The sequence below is a fragment of the Apus apus genome, chromosome 9, assembly GCF_020740795.1.
Source record: "Apus apus isolate bApuApu2 chromosome 9, bApuApu2.pri.cur, whole genome shotgun sequence".
NCBI lineage: Eukaryota > Metazoa > Chordata > Aves > Apodiformes > Apodidae > Apus > Apus apus.
In genome coordinates, this window is record NC_067290.1 from 1,990,222 (window position 1) to 2,011,424 (window position 21,203).

The window sequence follows — 21,203 nt, forward strand, 5'->3', positions numbered from 1 at the left end:
ACCCGCGGGGGTATCGAAGCACCAGATGCCAAGAGGGGCACAAGGGTTCCCTTTGTCGCCACTCCAAGCGAGTCAAAACTTCGCGGAGCCTTGCGAGCGAGTCAGGCGTTTGAAAGGCTGCACCCTGACCGGCAGTAAGTGTGTGAGTGTCCCTGGAAGGGTGAGGAGCCGTTACCTCATCCTGTGCCGCCAGCTCCGCCTGGCCTGCAGCATTCCAGGCACACGTCTGGCTCCCGCTGGGCCGTGCCAGGAATCAGGAGCTGCTCTGCCCTTTGCTCCGGCAGGGCCTGGGTCCGTGCTCAGGGACAGCTGGTCGTTAGGAAAGGAGGAATTTGGCTGGGTGAGCAGCTCCCAGATCAGCATTGGATAGGACTCTGGATGCCAGAGTTGTAATTCGTTCCTCCTCCCACTCCCCAAGCTCAAGTGACCCCGTTTTGAGGGTGACAAATGTGACCAGCTGCCTTTGCAGGCAGCCAGAGGGACAGGTCCAACAGGGAGCTGGGAAGGCTGCCTAGGACCCTTGGAAAGGAAGGGTTAAGGAGAAAGGGGCACTGGCTCCTTCCTCCTGTGTAACAATTCACATCGATCTACTGAATTGGGATTGGGTGGATCTGTAAATGAGACATTTTGAGATCTTTAAACAGCGTTTTTGCATCGCCAATTTAAAAGGTGTCCCCTTTTAAAGCACATGTGCTTGTCGGTGTTTCCCTTTTGCAGTCAGCAGAGTTGCAGCAATTGAAGCTGAAGTGTTTCTGTTGTGTGTAACTGAGGTGAGGGTGTGGAAAGAGAATTTAGGGCAGCGACCCTAGAAAACATAAAGACCTGGACTGTTCCTCAGTTTCAAGGACACAGTCATCTTCATGTCTCATTCCTGACTACAGTTGCATAAGCATGAAAGCAATACTCAGCCCTGGCTAATAGTCCTGAGAGAGCTGACAGGTTTTTCATGTATCTTGTCTCGAAGTATATTTTGCTCTGCGTGCAGCTACAAACCCTTTTCCCTACTCTTTGAGAAATGCAGAGATGCAAAAGGGTCAGAGGAGGTGAGAAAATCCTCATAGAGTGTCTCGGTCCATTTGTTTAACTAAAAGATTTCCTTTCTTGTAAGGAAGGAAGGAGTAGGGGGGTGAAACCAAAACAAGACAGGCTGTCCACTGCCAAGAGAGGGAATAGTGAGGAACTGCAAGATCTGCTATAGCATTGTGGGGTTGTTCTTACTAGCCAGGACATGTCCCACCACTGCATTGCAGCTCCTTGGGGTGTGCCTTAGGATTCTCTTCACGGCACTTTGTTCCTCAAGGTTGATGCTTCTTCTGTGGAAAAATTCTATTTCAAAAGTAGCTCTGTATTTCCTCTTTATTAGAACAACCCAGACTTTCTGCTTGGATCCCTTAGCTGCCTATTTTTGCACTTTTTCCTGGTTTGCAAACAGCTCTGATTCAGGCAGTAATTTTCAGACAAGAGTGAACATTCAGTAGCAGCAATAGTGTTTAATGTGTAATTTCCTATCACTTGACTAGGAAATAGTGACATAAAGAAACTGATTGATCAGACAGAAAGTGATGGTGGAACTGTTCAGGTCAGTGACCCAATTTTGTGAAAACAGATGTCTACAGAGTGGTCTCACTGTATTTTTCTCCCCCACTGAACAGAGCCGGGCACTGAGATAACTTCCTAGTGAATTATGTTGTTAGTGACATGAGTATAAATTAACTTTCACTGAATGGAGATGACTCCAGGTAATTTGATGTAACTGCAAGTAAGCTGCGACCTTCACATCTATGGTGGTAGTTTTTTGGTTTGGTCTTGAATGAACCCAAGAAGTTCATTCAAGACTGAGAAGATGAACATGTAATGTAGAGAAGTCTTTCTAACTGTGTGGGGAAACAGTTGGGCTCCAGCCCAAATAATCTGAATAACTATCTCCCCATTTCCACAAGGTGCAGAGAAGCTGTGAGAAATGTGCTGTTCCTTGGCTTATTTTCCTGACCCAGAGACTCTTGTTATTACCAGAAGATGCAATTTACACCTAGTTCTTCTTTCTCTGCATTAAACACTTGTGCAGCATGAGGAAGACACAGATCAGGCTTCCCAGTTTCTCTTAATTTTTTTCCTTTCAGCCCCTTTCTTGTGTTACTGCATAGTTGAGTAAACTGACAAGTTAGCACTAGTTTGGGTAGTATTTTAAGGAAGTGGGGTTTTTTTTCTTCTGTCCCAGGAGGTTTAAAATAGGCATAGTGATTCTCTTAGGTTCACTGCAGCAACACTAGGATATTCAGCAGAAGTGAGGGAAGAAGTACAACCATAGAAACAAAATTTAAATGTCTGCCAAACTAAGGAGAATGGTCAACTTTTGTTATTGCCAACTTGGCTATTTAAAAATATTTAACTTCTTAAATTATTCTAAGAAAAGTCTTAGATACTTGCTGTTAAAAAAACCATCCCTGGATTTTAATGTTAAACTAATACTTAGTTTTGTGACAGCTGTAAGTATTTTCAAAATGGCATCTCTAGTATCAAAGGCAAGGAAGATTATTTTCTTTTCACAGAAGCCTGGCACCGTAGCTGCCTTATATTCTCCACCCTCAACATGAAAAGATTTCTTTGGCAGCAGCACATTTGTGAACTCTTTCTGTTTGCAGTGTCAACAGCCTCTAAGAAGTGTTTGTAGTTCTGCTTTGCTTGTTTTCTAGACTCTCTCAGCTTATGGTCCTTTCAGTGGAGCACGTGTGTGTTTGCCTGAGTGTAGACAAGAAACCAAAAGCATGGATGTGCCTTCAGAAATACTGAAGTTTTTCTAGATGTTTCAATGAGCTTTTCATTTTTCTGCCAGGCTGGCTTTACCCCCCTTGTCTCACACGGCTGAAGAACAGTGTGTTTGTGTTATTTACATTGAGTGAATAAAGCTGTAGTTTACCTCAGAAGATACTTTTGACACTGCTGGGTGCTGGAAATCTGGGCTGGGGCAAGTTGCTTTTGCTGCTTGTTTGTTTATTGATGCTTCCATTTTACAGCTCTGTTATTGTCTGAGCATCTAAAAGGAAATACGAAGATTTCATGTGGGTTTGGATGCTAGGAAACTTTACCTGTTTAGCAAGTCAAAAATAGGGCAGGCCTTGTACGCTTTTGTGCTGTGGTTTTGATGAATGTCTCGTTTCAAGGCAGTGCTTGTTGTTCTCTCTCCTGCGTGGACACCGGCGCTTCATCCACACCGGGACTTGGGTGGTGCAGCTGGGGGGGAACCTGACTGGATTGTTCAAAAACAACAAACCCCAAACCAAACAAAACAACCCACCACGAAAAGCAACCCCCAAACGCAAAAGAACAAAGCCCCATTCCCTCCTTGTGCAGTTTGTCAGGAAGTCCTGAAGCAGCACTAGGAGTGAGGGCAGGGAGTGATGCCAGGGGCTGGAGTGCTCCCTCCCTGCAGCACTTCCCTGCCTGCCCTTGGCTTGCAGTCGGACTGGCTGCACCACAAAGCCTGGTAGATAACAGTAAATGCTGCTAGTGCTGAGATCTTCCTTACCATCTAGAGTCTGACTAAAAAGCTGTTCCTCTACCAAATGCATTTTTCAAATCGCTGCAGGTTTTGGGTTTTTTTGCAACACTAATGTTTACTACAACTCGATAGATAACGTTTTGAGTATCTGGGTAGTGTAAAACAGTGTTTCCCAAGTTCCATTAACCTTTGGAATCTGGTGTTAATTTATGTCTAACAGCAGCATAAGGTGGTGTTTCCTTTTGTGGCTTACAGCAAGCTGTGTGTCTGTCCCTGCTCCTACACGACCTGCTGGCTTGTGTGAACACAGTTGCTGGCAGTTTGCTGGGAAATGACTTGGGAAGTCCATCAGCAGATGCTGTTACCCTTCCCCTCCTCAGAGGAGCTGTTTCTGACCATGCCTTTCCCACTCTCTTTAAGTCTTTTCATACCCTACTGTAAATGAGACTTTCTCAAGCTCTGGCAGGTCCTGAGCACCTCTGCAAACAGAATTCAAGCAGAGGAAATGTCAAACCAGGGGCTGCAATTATTTTATTTTTACTGTGTTAAGTAATTCATGGAGCTTTAGGGCAGTTTTTTTATCACTGACAATCCAGATTTTCTGCAGCAGTTAGCTGGTTTTCAGGTTGATGATATTCTCACATAATGTAAATTACTGTGTTAACATGTATCCTGAAGTTATTTGCCAGTGGTTCCTCCAAGCAAGTGAAAGTTAATTGAGACAAATGATGACACATTCAGAATTATAGATGTCTGGATCACTGCTCTCCTTACTAATTTGAATGAAAATATTAGGAATGCAGGGGTTTTCTAAAGGTACTGTGCTTCTTACATACTTGTTTTAATCTAATGAAAAAAATACTTTTTTTTTTTTTTTTCCTTTCTGTATGTTGCTAACTTGGGTAAGACACACTGCTCTCAGGAATGTACCAGCTTTGATATTATTGCCCTACTTATTGCTCACCTTTTGTACTCCAAAGGAGAGCTCATTCTTTTAGGAGAGCCTCATACATCACTTACATTAGCAAAACTCCTAAGGTCTAACTTGTTCTAAAAAGGCCCTACCAGCCTTTTTTTTTTTGACTTTTCCAGATTCAACCACTCTAACGGGATCTGCACAAGTGTCAGGAAGTTAGATGAACTTCCCCTGCCTTTACACTTTCAGTACTTGCTGAGTAAATCAGCCACCTCCTCCTAATCAGTGCCACGCCTAGGAAGGAAAGGTGGAGTTCTGGCCGGAGGAAACAGCAGTGGTGTGCAGGGACTTGCTGTTGTCTTGGCTTTGGAGAGAATGGGTTTTTAGGGGGGTTGGGGCCTGGTTTTTTTTTTGCCTTTTGCTTTTTTCTAACTGTTCTCTTTGGGTGATTTTGCACCCTTCGTTCCTGCAATTTGCTCCCTCTTGAAGACGCCAGTTTCCAGAAGTGGCTGCAGGATCCAGCATGTTTTTAGAAACACACAAAGATGATTTTACTGGATATGGCCAGTACTCTCTAATAAACTTGCTTATTAAAATGCACTGTTTTGATCTGTTATTTTGAAGTTTGCATTACATTCTCCACCTATGGTGTTTTTCCCCTAAAACTCACTTTAAACCAAAGATCTTTTTGTTAACCACTTTCTGGCAAATTCCTCAGCCCTTTATGCAGCCTCTCAGAATCTCCAGGAAATATGGTTTTGCACATCTTTTTGTGTTGATTATTCTCTTCTTTTCAGTAGATTCCCTTTGATTCATTTTAGTTGGATTTCTTTGGGGTTTTTGAGGTAGAAGACACTTTTAAGCTTTATTTTTGAAGCAATTCTCTAAATATGAAAAGTTCTCCAAATAGCAGCAGCTATGTAAACTTTTAGCTTTAGAGGGTATATTTTGATATTAGTTAATGTATTCAAATCTTAAAATAAATGCTCTGCTTATGCAGCTTCCACGACTGCTATTTATAGACTTCTCTTCCCTGTTATTGGTAGATGTAATTAACAAGCCATCACTGGGAATTTTCCTAAGCACAAAAGACTCTTAGTTGTAAGTACAAAATGGTCCATGCTCAGTTCTGAGTAGGCAGAAATGAGAATAACTTAGGTCAGATGTCTTATCTCATTTTAATCCCTGACCCTTTCAGGTCCCACTCCGTTCTGCATCCAGTCATACACTTCAGGAAAATTGAGAGGTTGATAGAAGTTTCTCAGATTTAAAGCAGCTGGTTTTGCCAGCAGCAAAATCCCTGTTTGCTTGTGTTGTCTTTTCAAACCCACCCTCCCAAAAACCCTGCCAGCTGCTTGGTGGTTTTAGTCTTTCATTGGGAAGGAGCAGATCAGTTTCTGGTAGTTTGCTGAAGGTCAGAACCACAAGCTGCATGTCCTTCTGGTGCATTTCAGTGGCCATTCATGCTTAGTAATAATACTTGAAATTTGTGATGTTGAGAGTAACATAATTTCCACGAACCTGTTTAGTTCTTTAATTTCTCTGAATTTGAAAAGAGGGAAAATATTGCTTGTGTTTAAAGACAGGGAGGGAAGGCACCCTTGTGTCTATTTTTCTCTTAATCTGTTGTTAGCTTCACTAATTCAGTAAAAATTCATTGGAAGTATAGCACTTCACAACACTGTTACAAGGTCACAATTTTCTATTAGGTAATTTCCCTGCTGAATAAGGTAATGTCACCTGGGGTGAGGCTGGGACAGAGCCTGCAACAGCAATAAAACATCCTGAATTTTCCCTAGCTTGCTAGGTGGTTAAGGAAAAAAAAAAAAAAAAGAGAGAGATTGTTTTTCCAATAAGCTGTTTGATAAAATTTAGTTCATATTAAGTTAAGTTTCTTGGTGAAGAGTGTTGAATGAGTTCAAGGCTTCAGATTATCAGAAATAGAAACATGAAGAAATTTTGTCTGCAAGCTCGACTTCCAGAACAGAAACCAAAATTAACATTTATGAGCTAAATGGGAAGCTGGGAAGATAGATACCCAGTGGATAAGAAAATTTTTCTTCCTCTGTTGCTTAATAGCCACATTTAGCCACAGAAACTTATTTAGAACTTTTTTTGTGCACATTCCCATAGAACCCTTAACCTTCAGAGTTCTCCTCTGAGCCAAGCAGTATTTGTGTTAGTAACTGGAAAGCTGAAAGCCTCGTAGCAGAGTGATCCCCTAATGACTGGAGTGGCACCAGCTGCCTCTGGCTTCTTGCCCTTTCTGCCATCCTGTAGAGCCTGCTCTGTGGTGGACTGTCCTTACCTGGGGCCAGGTGCCAAAAGGCCCCCTCAAGCTATAGGGTCTGGCATTCGTAGCAATTGTCCTGCAAATGCTAGGAAGTCCTTTATCCCTGTTGTAGCGATGGCTGTCAGAACCTGCAAAGAAAGATCAAAGGGACATTAGGGAAAGTTAGAGTTTCCATCTTAACACCTGTTAGAAACTCTGTAGAGGAGCCCTTTAGTTCTTGAGATCTTTATTTGTAGCAGTAACTCTGTATTGGCTCAGCCTGGGTGTTTGCCCAGTTGCTGATGTCAGCCCACACGTAGCTCTTCAGGTGAGGTCAGTCATCTTTTCTAGGATTGCAGGTGTTTTTCCGGAGCAGAACAAAGTCAGTGGGTTTTGGAGGACAGATCTCAAAGTACCGAGACCCAATTATGCTCATCTCTCCTTGGAAAATGTAGTGGGTAAGGCTATGAAGTAGAAAGAAACAAAGTTTTCTGCACTGTAGAAGTGGTTCTCGCAGGTTTGTTGCTCTGAAGTTGTGCCACTGCTACCACAGTTAGATTTATCACATAGAGGAAGAGCTGTGTTCATTCTCCCAGTTCGGAGTTTTCAGGTACTATTTTCCTATTACTACAGTTCAGAGTTTACATTGTTTCCATGTCACAACTTTGTACCAAAGTGGACTCCTTTCCAATAATCCCCCAGCCTGCAGAACTGCTGCTGCTTCTCTTCAGCATGAAGTGTCAATGGGAAAAGAGCTTTTGGCTTTCAGTGTACTGCCAAATGGATTTTGAACTCTCTTTTGGAGACTTACCTAGCTTGGTTTGAAGTGTATTTGAATAAAGGGATTTCATATGGCTGAACCAGAAGCAGAGCTTCTTATGTGGAATAATAGAGCCTGGCTTATGTAAAATATGGAACTCTTCCTGGGTTTTCATCACTCCAAATTTTATGGACAAATGTAGCTCACTGACAAGGGGGATGGAGAAAACTTTTCCTGTTTTTGTTGGTTGTGGTGAATTTAAATTCAGAAAGAGGAAGAATTCTGAAATACAACTGAACAGCAGGTGAATGTAGCAGTTACATTACTTACAGGAAAAAGGATGCTTCTTGAATATGAAGGAGATTCATTTTACAAGATTGTATTTAGAAGTCGACTGTGTGTGTGATCTTGTTTTGTATTAAAAGAGCCACAAAGCCTGATGCAAGGAATTGAGATTTGAGAACTCCCTTTTGATTAAATTATATATATTCCTCTGATCTGTCTGACTCTTAATAGGGTATTAAGTATAAAATAGTGTAATGTGAAAAAGGAGGAGAACTGAATGGTGATACATTTAGTAATGTTAGTTGCTATTAAAAGCCCTGAGGAAAGGTTATGGTTGTATGATCAGCCTTGTATAAAAACAACATAGTCACCTTGTCCTTTGAAATTGATTTTGCTTGCCTTAGAGCAAGTCTTCCAGGTCATCCAGTATGCTGCAGATCATCCACTCTTATAGGCGGACATGAAGTAATTCCTTACAAAATAAAGATCATGGTGAAATTACTTGTTCTGTAATGATATCCCTTGAATATCTTTAAAAGAAATTAGGGTTGTCTGTTGTGTCACACTGCTGGAAGATGCAGTACCCAATATGTGCTGTGAGGGGAGGTTTACATCACTTTAAAATAAAATCATTCGCCTTTAGAAGCAGTAGATTTTATTGCCAGAAATCAATTCCATCCCCAACCCTCTTCCCCAATACTTACATCTTAGTATGTTAAAAGGAGTGGCTTTGGCTTGCTGTGTTTTGAGATCAGAATGTGGTTACAGCTAAACCTAGAGGTGATGTATAAAGAGATGTAAAATACTCCAGAAATTATGAAGGTGCTAGTCTGAGGGAGGGAAATCTTGGGCAATGGGTATGTTAAAGGGAAAGGGAAAAAAAAATAATCTGAGTTAGCTGGAAGCTCCACTATTTTTAATTGCTTCTTTTTGCATGACTGGCTATATTTTCCCCCCTATTTTGTGTATTCTCATCTTGCAAGTTATACCTTTTCAGATGTTTTCGTTCAGTAAGTTTAACTTTTGGCAGCAGGGGGGTTGGGGGATTTATTTCTTGTTTGTCACCAGCAACTTTTTCATTCAGTTTCTGGAAGGTAGATCTGGAAGGTACATCTCTCCCAGCAACAGGAGCATTTGGTGGCTGATGCAGGGCTGGTCTTTTGCACTAACAAGTGTTTTGCCTTTTGTGCCTGAAGCTGCTTTTGCATCTAAAGCTCCTCTTTGGAAAGACTGTGAAGCAGGGAAATGTGTAATAACGCATGCAAAGATGTGTTTCAAAGCTAGTAAGCTATTAACAGTGAGGGGTATGTTCCACAGGATGGGTACATTTATCCTGGAACTGTAACTAAGTTTCTGTAAAACTTCCATCTGATGCCGTCAGGTCCAATTAATAATTTTGCATTTTCATTTCTCCTCAGAAAACCTGAAAAAGGAGTCCAGTACCTAATTGAGCGAGGTTTTGTGCCAGATACTCCAGTTGGTGTTGCCCACTTTCTCCTGCAAAGGAAAGGTCTCAGCAGGCAGATGATTGGAGAATTTTTGGGAAATCGGCAAAAACAGTTCAACCGGGATGTGTTAGAGTGAGTATCGAGTGTGGGCAGGAGGTGAGGTGATTATTGTCATGGTCAAGTCATTGCATCAAGCTACAAGTATATTGGTCTCTGAATGATCTGTGCTTATCTCTGGATTGCTCTGAAGGAGGGGAAACCAGACTCAAAGGGTTAAGAAAGAAAACATGTACACAGGCAAATATTTACTTCTTTGCTTTCCAGCTAAGTTTACAGGTTTTGTTATTGAGCCAGCAAGATATTTACAAGAATTTATATTCCCTGTAGTCATGTACTTTTGCTCTAAATTTATTTTTTTAATTTTTTAGCCCTAAGAGGATACTGTTTCAAAGTCTTTTTCCTTTCTTGAGCTCTCTAAGAATTTAACGAATGAAACAAAATAATACTATAGGCAACATAAGGCTTCCTCAGTAACAGAACTTGAAAATCATTATTACAGGCAAATACCACAGCCATTAGATCAATGGGGATTTCAGCAGGAATATGCTGACAAGATCTATACAAACAGTTCTTTTCCAAAAGACTAGATAAACAAAAACTGTTTTAAAAACAAAAAAAAACCGCTTAAAGCAGAAATACAGACTTTTAGCTGCTTGGTCATAAATTTCTAAACTCTACACAAAGTAGACCAAAAAAGAAGTTGCTTTATTTTGAGGGGTTATTTAAAACACTTATTCTTTTGGAGTTTTGGGTTTGGTTTTTTTTTTGTATCTGATATACTGACCTAATATGAATACATCTTAGCCCAGTTTCGTTCAAGTAATTGTCTAAAAAAATTAGCAAAATGTTTAGCAAAACTGCTGCGAATGAAAGCAAAAACCCCACATCTTACCCATTAAGGAAGACTGTTCTGAAATTTGCCTTGGTCTATCTTTGCCTGTGTCTTACAGGCAGCTCTGACTGTCTTCATGCTGCAAAGATTTTGGACACATTCCCTACAGTCTATCCTGATCTTACTGTTGCACTGTCAGAACTTATGTATTTCAATTTGCAAGTTTGAACTCTTGTGTTGATACAGCTAATGACGTGTCCATATGCCACAGACCTTTTTCTAGAGATTTTCCCTTTCTTTCCTGTGCCCTGGCTAGTGTAGTACCCAGCAGAAAGCAGCAGAAGAGGCTCTGCACCAAAGCAGGCACTGAAGTGTAGTAGCCACCTCACAACACAGAGTAATAGAACATGGCTTGATGTTGATGCCACCCCTATTTAACAGGAGGCATTATTAGCTACTTGTAATCATCATCTGGATTTTGCAATAGTGAGGCAGACTAGAATGAAGAATGAAGGAAAACATTTCCAGTTTTTTAAAAGAAAACAGCACAGATCCAGGATGACGTGGTTTATCATCTCACGTGATTCGTGTTTGTGGTCTTGAACAAATTGTGTCCCCTCACTGCCTCAGACCCACAGCAGCTTAAGGGTGAGGGGCAGGGTGTCTCTGCTGGGCCAGATGCTGTGTCTGTGGTGAGATGAAGTGTCAAGAGTAAGGTCACGATCACCTATCTGCAACCCCACAACAGCCCTTTTGCTGAAATTAACCTCTTCTTAAGTCGGATGTTCCAGCTATGCTTTGGGGTGAAGATCACCTTACAAGCAGTGCAGTTCTCTTGATTGTTCTGAACCTTGCCTGCAAATAGGAACAGGGTATTTTTTTCATGGAAACCATTTCATCTTAAATATCACATTTGGAGGTTATTTTGTTGAACTGGTAATAACTGGTTACACAGAAAAGATATTTTAACAGATGATCCTTTTTCTCTTAGTCAATGTAATTTTAAGTGATTTGGCTTGATTTGTGTTCAAGTTTTCTGGATCCTGTAAGTTAGGGTATTTCAACTGTTACAAGTCTTCTTTTCACTGGAGCTTACAAAATATTCAAGAGAATAGCCTCAATATTTGGCCAAGAGCTGCATTCTGGGCCTACTGCAGTTGCTCCCTGGTGGTAGCTTCTCTATAAAGGCATTGTTTGGGTGGCATGGAGCTGGCATAGCTGGCAGTGTTGGTGTTGCCCTGGCCAACATTTGGGGCACATCAGATGTGCTTCCCACAGCCCTGCTGCTCTGCAGGGAGCCTGGTGTGCTGCAGGTCTGACCTGCTGCTGCATCTGGACTTGGTATTAGAAACCAAAAGTGCAGTCACTCCAAGGAAGAATCAAATTATCACAAAGAACACTGTTGGAAGTGATAGGGAAAGCAGGACTTTCTGTAGGGGACTCCCATCATTCCTCTTCATTACACTGCACAGTGATGTCCAAGGATACAGGCAAGTGGTACAGAAGGGAATCCAGGCAGTTGTAGCTGCAGTGACCCAGGAAATGGGATGTTCCACTTGTCTTGCCTAAGTTTTGCAGAGGTGGTAAGCAGGGGACAGCAGCCAGGGAGAAGTTCCAGTTGTCTGCCCTGGTAGGTAGCCGTGGTGTGAGGCCTGGCTGCTGCTCTCACCTGCCTGGGAGATGTAACTGCAGCAGTGAAGATGTGCTCCCTCAAGCACAGGCTCATTCACCCAGCATGTGTGTACTCAGCTTCTCCCACAATGACTAAAGTCCATTTAATCATGTTCCCTTTATCATTATGGTGATGAGACTGTTATCAAAGGTTAAAAAAGCTAAACCAGTGTGTGTGTCTGATCTTATTTTACTTTCATTATTCCATTTGCTGTATAGATGTAGCCAAACTAACTTGTCCCCTTTTTTGTCCTTACAGAGAATTACACTAGAAAGAAAAAGTTTGCTGTTTTGAAATATTTGCAGAAAAATACTGGTCCCAGTTAGAACACTGCCCATGGTGGTGAATCTGCTGTCTGCATAGTTCATATAAAACTTAAAGACCCTCCCCATTGTGTTGTTGGCCAGCATGTTTCTGGAGGTCCTTAATTGCTCTTAGTTGCTTCATTTTGACTCCAGCTTGTCTGCACATGTGCATTACACCTTTGAAGGAGAAAGGAGCTTTTTACAGAACTGCCAGTAGGTGGGAAGACTGTGAAAATTATTGCAGAACTGATAATAAGTTTTTAGATGTGGATTGGAAAGGGTGTGAGAAATGTCAGGCTTGTTTGTTTCTTTCCTTGCTCTTCTGCATAAAAGGAAAAATAATCAAGGTGAAGTGAATAAATTGCTTAGGTATTAATCTAAGTTAGCTACAATGTGACTAGAAGAAAAAAGTGAGCTACTCTAATTAATTACTGTATAGCTATGCATTTAAGAAAAGGCTTTTAAAACTGGATTGTGCTTTCTTTCTGTGGTTTCTGCATTACAGTGCTGCTGCTTGCAGTGGTTCATTTATTTCAAATGAATCACTGCAAGTTATTTCAAAACTAAAAGCTAAATTTAAAGAAAGGCAATTTATAACTTGATTTTGAAATAGTCATTAACCAAAGTATTTGAATTACATAGTTCACTTTGTTGATTATATTAAACTGGGTTTTTTTTAAGTTTTTGTCAGCACTGTATTTTCAAAGCAAGAAAGTAATTAGTTCTCCATAAATGTGAACTGAAAGATATGGCAAAGGATGGGGAGGTGGGAATTGCAGTTACAGTGAGAGTATCCAAACCAGATTAATCTTTTGTTCTCCATATGTAAGAACATTCCTAGACACAGAGCCATTTGGTGCAGATTATTGGGCTTGCTGCAGGATAGTTGAGATTTGATATTTTCTTATTCTTAATATAGGCATTGTGATAATGGATTGGCCTGGAAGCACCAAGCCAATGATAATTCTTGGCAGTGCTATGTCACTGACATTGGTCAGACATTTGTCATTCCAGCAGCTCTTCTGTTAAAAAAAGGGCCTGCTCACATGCCTGCATTCTCATCGATCTGTTCTTTGCAGTCCTTCCTTCACAGCTTACCTACAATTACTGTAATTGCTGCTCAATATTTCAGAAAGCTCCATAAACCCCTCCAGGAGATGGAAAACAGCAAGGTTCTTTTGTCCCAAAATCTTACCTTTGGTGCTGTATTGTTAGAAATGCACAAACACAATGGCAATCTGTTTTTATCCTAGCTGTGTTGTGGATGAGATGGACTTCTCAACCATGGAACTGGATGAAGCACTCAGGAAATTTCAGGCTCATATCCGTGTTCAAGGAGAAGCCCAGAAAGTAGAACGGCTGATTGAAGCTTTTAGGTATGATGCTGAAATAAATTATTCAGTCACCAGAAACCTGCTGGTGTCTGATGGTTACTGGAGAACTGCAGAGACTGCATGTATCTACGTTATTTCCTTGCACTGTCCTTGTGAGCTACAGACAGTTTCAAATGCAGACTGGCCTTTGTGGTGGTTTTGCTAAGTATGAAACAGTTTTATTTGCTGGTGCTGTTCAGGTATGTCATTGGTATTAATGTAACAAGGCTTATCAATTAAGAATTCCTTCTGGCATCAGTTGAAAGGAAATTCAGGGATTTTTGAATGTCTCTAACAATTTTGCATTTAATAGTATGAATGGAATTAGAAGACCATTTACATTTTTAGAGTATATATGCTCTCAACCTTTCATTAAGCATTTCAACAATAGTGGAATAAAGAGCATTACCTTATTAATACTAGCACAAGTGTACTTTATCCAGGGCAGGATGAGACATAAATCATCATGTGACAGTAAGCTAGAATCAATGCTGCATCCTTGCCTGCTGTCAATAGGTATTGCTGGAAAAAAAATGAAATCCTGAAGCTGGTGTAGCTCAGAATCTGTACTAAGAAGTGAAGTTACAGTGGTAGTAGAAAACAAAAGCCTTCCACATCCTAGGGTTGGCTTATGAAAATATGTGGCCAGAAAGCTAAGTATGTGTATGGAACGTGACTAGGAGCTGGCTCAGCCTCTGGAATGTAGCAGCACTTGGTGTATTTGGTGAGATTAGAACAGTAAGTCATAGCTGTGACAGCTTCCCCTCTTTGCTTCCTTACAGCCAACGATACTGTATCTGCAATCCTGGCGTTGTGAGACAATTTAGAAATCCTGATACCATCTTCATCCTAGCTTTTGCCATCATCCTGTTAAACACAGATATGTACAGCCCAAATGTGAAACCAGAACGCAAAATGAAGCTAGAAGATTTCATCAAGAACCTGAGGGGTAAGCAAACTCTAACCAAGATGGTCATGAAGGGTGTTCCTTTTTACTGGCATTGGAGGGACTATGTGTCTTCTGGGGAAAAGACTGGATACAGGGCACTTGATTTTGATTTCACCTGACTTTTAAAACTAGTGTCATTTTTACAGGCTTTAAGTATTTCTGGGATAGTGAAAACAGAGCTAAGCAGAAAACAGAACTAAGCAGATAGTATTTTGTCATTTTTATGTTGTCTGTCTTGAGTGGATGTGTGGTCAGATCCTTTTATTGGAAGTTCTTTCGATGTAGCTGAAAAGTGACCAATTCCTTGTATTCAGAAATCATCTTGTGCCTCAGATTTTTTGATCTAGCTGGAGTTTTCCACACTTAACACCCTTCACAAAGTCAAAGGGCACCTCATAAAGACAACAGCTTCTGTGCACATGAATGGAGGTAAATAAATTCTGTTGCAAAGATTGCACCTGTGTTTGTTTATAGACATCTAAATCTTCATAGAGTGTCACTGCACAGTGTGGACTCTTCCTGAGAGGAGGAATGTGCTTTCTAGAGAGTGAATTATACCACTCCACTGCAGCATGAGCTTACCAATGAATTCTTATAGAGATACTGTCCTCATAGCTTGTGGTTTGTCATTGCTCCATAGCAACCAATGTATTGCAAGGGATATCAGATCTCTGTTCTGAATGAATTAAACAAGTAAAGTCTCTTACATATTTTAGAGTTTTATACTAAAAGGAAATTTCTTTCCCTCCCTAGTTTCAAGAGCATTCACTTCTTGTTCTTGCTAAGTAGGCATGCAGAGAAGATGGATCCGTTGTCTCTGTGTTTTTGATAGAGGTACAAACCTGTGACCTGAGGCAGCTTTTCATTCCCTTAAGAGATGCAGATTAATGACTTTGGTAGAAACTTGTAGGTAAGGTGTTGCCACAGAAAACTTGCATTTGCTCAGGCTGTGTGTGTGTGTATATTAAGGAACACGTCACTATGTGTGTGAGGTTTTTTTACAGGAGTTTTGGAAGTGAACTAAAGACTGAATATTTCATTGGGGAAAAGAAAGAAATCAAACACTCCAAAACTTTCCCAAAAGGTACACAGGAAATAGCACAGAAATTTCATTTTTGTTTCCTCATTGGTTTATTTCCTGATGAAGAAACTATTTGCCAGGCTGTGGCACACCTAAGCCTGCAGTTAGATTGAAAAAGAAAAAAAAAAAAAGCAGATATTTTTCCAAATCTGTATCTCAGCTCTTTCTATCCTGGGTCTTTCCAGTGGAAAAAAAAACTATCAGGTTTTTCTGAAGTATCAGTTCAGCCAGTGTCAGGGCCTGGCAGGAAGCAGACACTGTAGGGCTGAGGAGGAAAACTGAAGAGATGATCCCCCCTCTTATTCCCAGGCACTTAAGGAAGAATGGATCAGGCAGCATTCACCTTTTATCACAGGACTCAGATATTAGAGAAACAAAATGAGGCTGAAGTCCCCATGCCTTTTTTCCCTTGAGATAATTTGTGCCCATGGGGAAAAAGCTTTTACAACAGTTCCATTGCTGTGAGTTTGTGCAAGGGCCAGGAAAATGGCCTGCTCAGCCACTGCTGTCCTCTCCTCCTCCTGCTTTTAAGCCCAGAACAGGCACAACTTCCTGCAGAGTCTCTCTTTTTTCAGCAGCAATGGATGTTCAGGACTGTTCAGCTGCAGGCCCAGCAAGTACTGATGGTTTGCTCAACTGCTGTTTTCTCAGGCGTATCTAAAAGTGGGTGCAATGGCAGAAAAAATAGGTTGTAAAAATAAATGGGCGCATCTCAGATGCGTGGCAGTTTGTTTTCATGTGTGCATGTGGTGCTTTTGTTTCAGTACTAGTAAAAACAAAATACTTGTGGTGTTCTGGAATTTCCCATCTTGAAAATGAAGGTCCTGTTTGGTGGATTTTATTCCCTTAGATTTATATAAGGTATTAATGAATGATCTATGCTAAGCAGATGTTTTAGCTTAGCAAAATTGAAGTTAGTGTTGGCATTTTATTGTAAAGCCCACAAAGACTAAAAAAGGCCTGACATGCATCTCTTTGCATCACACTGCAGTGGTATTTGTTACAGTAAATACAGAACATTCTCTCTGAGCTCCAGCCTGAATGCAGCCATTTTTTATTATCATAGATGGTTTTGTAGCAGGCTACCTTGGCTCTAACTTTGAATTACTGGATTGCAGAGGCTGCTCTGTGGAAGACTTGCTGGTGTGGAACAGAACAGAGGTGGTTTTGCTTCCTTTTAGTTGCAAAGAAGCTGTTTTATCACAGAAATTTTTATCTGAGCAGTTGTTCCACTGGGTGACAAAATATTGTATTTTGGCTTCTGCATGAGAGATAAGGGGTTATTGCTTTAAAGCCTGTTTGAAAAGTAGACATGCATCTCCCTGTCCCCAGGAAATCCAGCTTTAAGTCATTTATTGAAACTGGGCTCCTTCCACTGCTCTTAAAAATTCAGGAGCAAGGATTCAAGGCATTTGTTAGAATACTGACGTGCCAATAATGATCACACAGTGCTAAACAGTGACACTGTAACCAGGCTATTTCGTTGATTTGTTTTACCAGGGTAAATTAATTGGTTTTTAAATCATCCAGGAAATATTGGTTGAATTAATTTTACTGAGTGTTCATAAGGCTGTCATTTTTTTATTAACAGAATGTGAGTAATATTGGGATAGAGGCAAAATGGAATGGCTGTTCTCTTCCCTCCCATGCTCTGCTCCTAGGAGGAGGTCAGATGGAGAGTCAAAAGGGTGATTTAACTCACTTGAGCTTTGAAAAAATGAATTTACACAGGAAATGAGCTTTTTTATTACTTAGTTTTAGTGTTTTAAAATAATAAAAAACAAAGCTGGACAATTTGCATCAATGTCTGGCCATTTTGGGGGCAGCTCTTGGGCTAAAGGCAGTGCTCAGTGAGTGCCAGACCTTCTGCTGCCTTGGGAAGGCAGGCAGGAGGGCAGGGCAGGAGGGCAGGGCAGGAGCTGTCCCTGGCAGGGCGCTGGCAGCTGGGGGACAAACCAGCAGCAGCTCCGCAGCAGCGCTGGCATCACCCTCAGCAGAGCCAACAAAGATCTGCCGCCTCCTCATCTTCTCCTTGCTGAGCAACCTGCCTGGCTGAGAAGTAGCAAGGTCAGACCACTCAGACTGGTTAATAGACACTGCTGGGTTCTGCAGGTGTGGATGACGGTGAGGATATCCCACGAGAAATGCTGATCGGGATTTACGAGCGCATCCGCAAACGGGAACTGAAAACCAACGAGGATCACGTGTCCCAAGTCCAGAAGGTGGAAAAACTCATAGTAGGAAAGAAGCCGGTAAGTTCACTTGGTGCTGCCTGTCAGTTCCTGGGGGGATGTAGGGCCACGGGCAGTACAGAACAAAGCCGAGGCGTGTGCTTACAACTAGACAGTGGGTAATAAACCGCAAAAGGCAGATACGGTCCAAAAAATGGTGAGCTGTGAGATTGGGTTTCATTCTGGAGCACTAACAGGGCAGATGAATTGTGTTGCTGCAGTCTGGTATTCATTAGTGCTGATGTTGTCAGTCTTAAACCCTTTTCTCTACGTCAAGCTTTACAATTCTGAAATTACACTGAAATATCTGCACTTTAGGCAGGTCTCATGTTTGTTTTAAGAGAATTGAAGTGTGTTGTTAAGTGTGATGTTGTAGAGAAATGTATTCCAACATTTAGGCTATCAGCTGTGGCTCCATCGTTTCCAGAGAACTCCTGTTCATGTCAACATCTTTCTCAGCTTTGCTGCCAGCTCTGTGAGATTGTGTCCTTTTGTCTCAGAACTTACTGGGCAACCAGGTCCCAGGGATTCTAGTGCTGAGTTTGAGCATCCAAAGATACCTCCTGTTTTGTTGTGGGAAAAATCCTGAAATACTTTGCTCTATAAATTAATCTCCAAAGTGTCTGTTGGAAAAGGGGAGAGAAAAGGAAGGGCACAGCATTTTTGCTGCTGCAGCATTTTAGGAGCTGAGTGAAGAGACTTACTAAGGCTAATATTTTACATGCTAACAGTTGTATCTAATGTGGAGATGGACAATGGGTACTCAGCCTTCCTGAACTCAAGTTGTAGAGTCATCTTCTGCCCAGAAAAAAGGCAGAAAGGGACTAAAGTTGCATGTTTTTTCAAGTCCTACATCCGTTTTTGTCAACTCTGGGGAACTTTACTACAGCAGGGACTGGTGGGTTGTGGGGTTTTTTAATTAAGAAAAAGAGCATGGATCTCTAGTTTTAAAGAGCTTTGAACTGTAGTCTCTTCTCAGACAAGCTTCAACCTGAGGAGAGGGGGAAGGGAATAAGGGACCACCAAAAATAAATAATCCAATTTGCCTCTGTTTCCCAGCAAGAAAATATTGAGGGGACCCCTTGGATTGAAGCAGAAGAGAGAGAAAGCAAAATTTCCTTTATGAAAGCTTTTTTTAGAGAAGAAGGCAAATGAATATTCTAAAGTCAGTAATTGCCAAGTCATTTATGCTTTCATATGAAACTTATTTTCTGGAATTGTTGGGGGATTTAGGTTTATATATAGGCTTCTGTGGGAGGTGGGTTTTTTTCATAGTTCTTTTTTTATTCAGGCATGTGGCAATTCAAGTCCTTAAAACTAATCCTGACCTTGTGAATTAAATGGGATTAAGAAAACAATGCCCTCAGTAGAGTCTTAGGTTCAAGGATGCTTCTGTTGAGAAACTTTTTAAAATGGTGAAAGAACATTTAGGAAACAGCCAACGGTCTTTATTGATAGAAATATTTGTTTTTACTTTATAGGCATTTAGTCATAGTATGACCCTGACGTAATTACTTGCTATGATACAGTTCTGTCTTTCTCTGAAGTTTAATGAACTTGTATATGTCTTTCTACTGTAGATTGGATCTCTGCACCATGGACTTGGTTGTGTACGTATTCCTCTCATATTCCTTCCAAGTTTATAGTCACTTTAACTGGCAGCATCTTCTTGCACTGGCAATAATGTATTATATTATTGCAGTTTGGCTTCGTTAAAAACTGGGCTGCTTTCAAGCCAGATTTTCCCATTGTTATAGAAATAATGCTGCAAAGCATAAAGATTTTCCTTAAAAATATATCTTTCCCAGAGAGTCTGCTTGATTTCTTGCCAAGAGTTTTCTAGACCTTTTTTCAGTACACTTTTTTTGCATTTCAAAAGATGTCATCACTGTAGAAATTAGAGAGCCAGTGAAGAATAAATAAATAAATGAAATGACAGTTGTGACTCAACTTTCCACCTGGGCCCTGTTGTGTTTTTTCTGGTCCATTTCAGTATGATGCTCTAGAAAGATATTACCAGTTAATTTAACAGTTCTCTTCTGAGAGATGAACATACAAAATACTGGTTTCAGATTTAAGTTGTAGACATGTTCTGCTAATGCAGTGTTCCACTTACTTTAGTTTCATGGTGACATTATTGCCAGTAGTTCTGGACAATCAGAGAAACCACCTCATAGCAGAGGAGTGCACATAGTGCTCTCAAATCTGATTAGCTTATACTAATTAGATCCTAATTCTTTTTGCCTCAATTATAACTGCACTTTCCATTAGCATCTTCACTCAGGGCAATCCAGAGAAGGAACTTAAGACATTCACTTGTATTTTTCCATTTCTTGCTCTTTCTGTGTAAACAATTAAAATCACACAAGGCTTCATATTCCCAAGGGAAGAACCTGTCCTTGTTTCATGGGCACATGCCAGGCAGTACCACTGGACTGTAAAAGCAACTGAAAGATGTGAGCTTTTTAAAATATGGTGGAAAAGAATCTCACCAGCTCATCCATTGCTCTGAATGAAAGCCTTGTCTGTAGTTACATTTCAATACCAGAGCTCACTGTAGTTGTTTGCAAGTTCATAGGCTCAGTGACTGCCCTTGGGTTTTGTTATCCTGCTGCAGCAGATCTCACACTACCATGTGCTGGGGAAACTGAGTCTGGAGGTAGGAGGGAACAAGAACATGCAACATTTATTCCTGCCACTTTTCACTGAGAGCCCATGTAAGCTGTTCAGTTACCAGAGTAGCCTGAAAAATAGAAACCCTTGATTTCTCCAGCATTCTTCAACACACTGACTCCTTTAGAACATGTCAGATGTTTGCTTAAACACCTGGAAAATTCAGGAAGAGTAACTCAGCTGCTGACATAGATAAATTCGATGCAATTAGCATTTTTTCTGCTATTAATATAGTTATCATTGGATTTTGAGGAAAAACTGAAATCTCAGCGAATGACTGAATAGCCAACCAGGAACAAGGGCAGACAGAGAGTCCTAAACTCTTTTTCCTCCTCTTTTTTTTTCTCCCCCTGCTCATGGAGAGGAAGAAGAAACAGAAACAGTCTTTGTTTTTCTTTGCCTGGTCAATCCCTTAACTCCTATGCAGAATAAAGAGATATCATAGATAAGTAAATGAAAGATATGTTTAGTTACCAAAGAACATTCGCTACTTCAGATTTTTAAAGAAAGACTCTTAAGTGTGCAAGGTGCTGTTCCTTGGCAGAATATTGCTGTATTAACCATGACTTTCTCTGTTCCCTCAGGTCCTCTCTCTCCCCCACCGGAGGCTCGTGTGCTACTGCAGGCTGTTTGAAGTTCCAGACCCAAACAAACCTCAGAAGCTTGGGTTGCACCAGCGAGAAATATTTCTATTTAATGATCTTCTTGTGGTATGTATTTGCAGGTGGACAGACTTCTAGTGTGGTATGCAGAGATGCCTATCTCCATGAAATCAGTGGGAACTAAGTGCATGAGCATTCCTAAAAATAAGTATCTATTACCTTTTGCTCTGTACTCCAACCATCTT

At 41.0% G+C, this 21,203-nt stretch overlaps 1 protein-coding gene across 4 annotated transcripts in view; it reads left to right on the forward strand.

Annotated features, from left to right (window-relative positions):
- The window catches only part of IQSEC1 (IQ motif and Sec7 domain ArfGEF 1), a 158,530-nt gene that overhangs the window by 117,568 nt on the left and 19,759 nt on the right, over positions 1–21,203 (forward strand). For all 4 annotated transcript variants that reach the window (XM_051627459.1, XM_051627460.1, XM_051627461.1 and 1 more), the window contains exons 4-9: positions 9,151–9,312; positions 13,303–13,425; positions 14,205–14,371; positions 17,565–17,704; positions 19,264–19,293; positions 20,941–21,066. In XM_051627459.1, the coding sequence (XP_051483419.1) occupies positions 9,151–9,312; positions 13,303–13,425; positions 14,205–14,371; positions 17,565–17,704; positions 19,264–19,293; positions 20,941–21,066 (748 nt within the window). The remainder of the gene's footprint in view (positions 1–9,150; positions 9,313–13,302; positions 13,426–14,204; positions 14,372–17,564; positions 17,705–19,263; positions 19,294–20,940; positions 21,067–21,203) is intronic.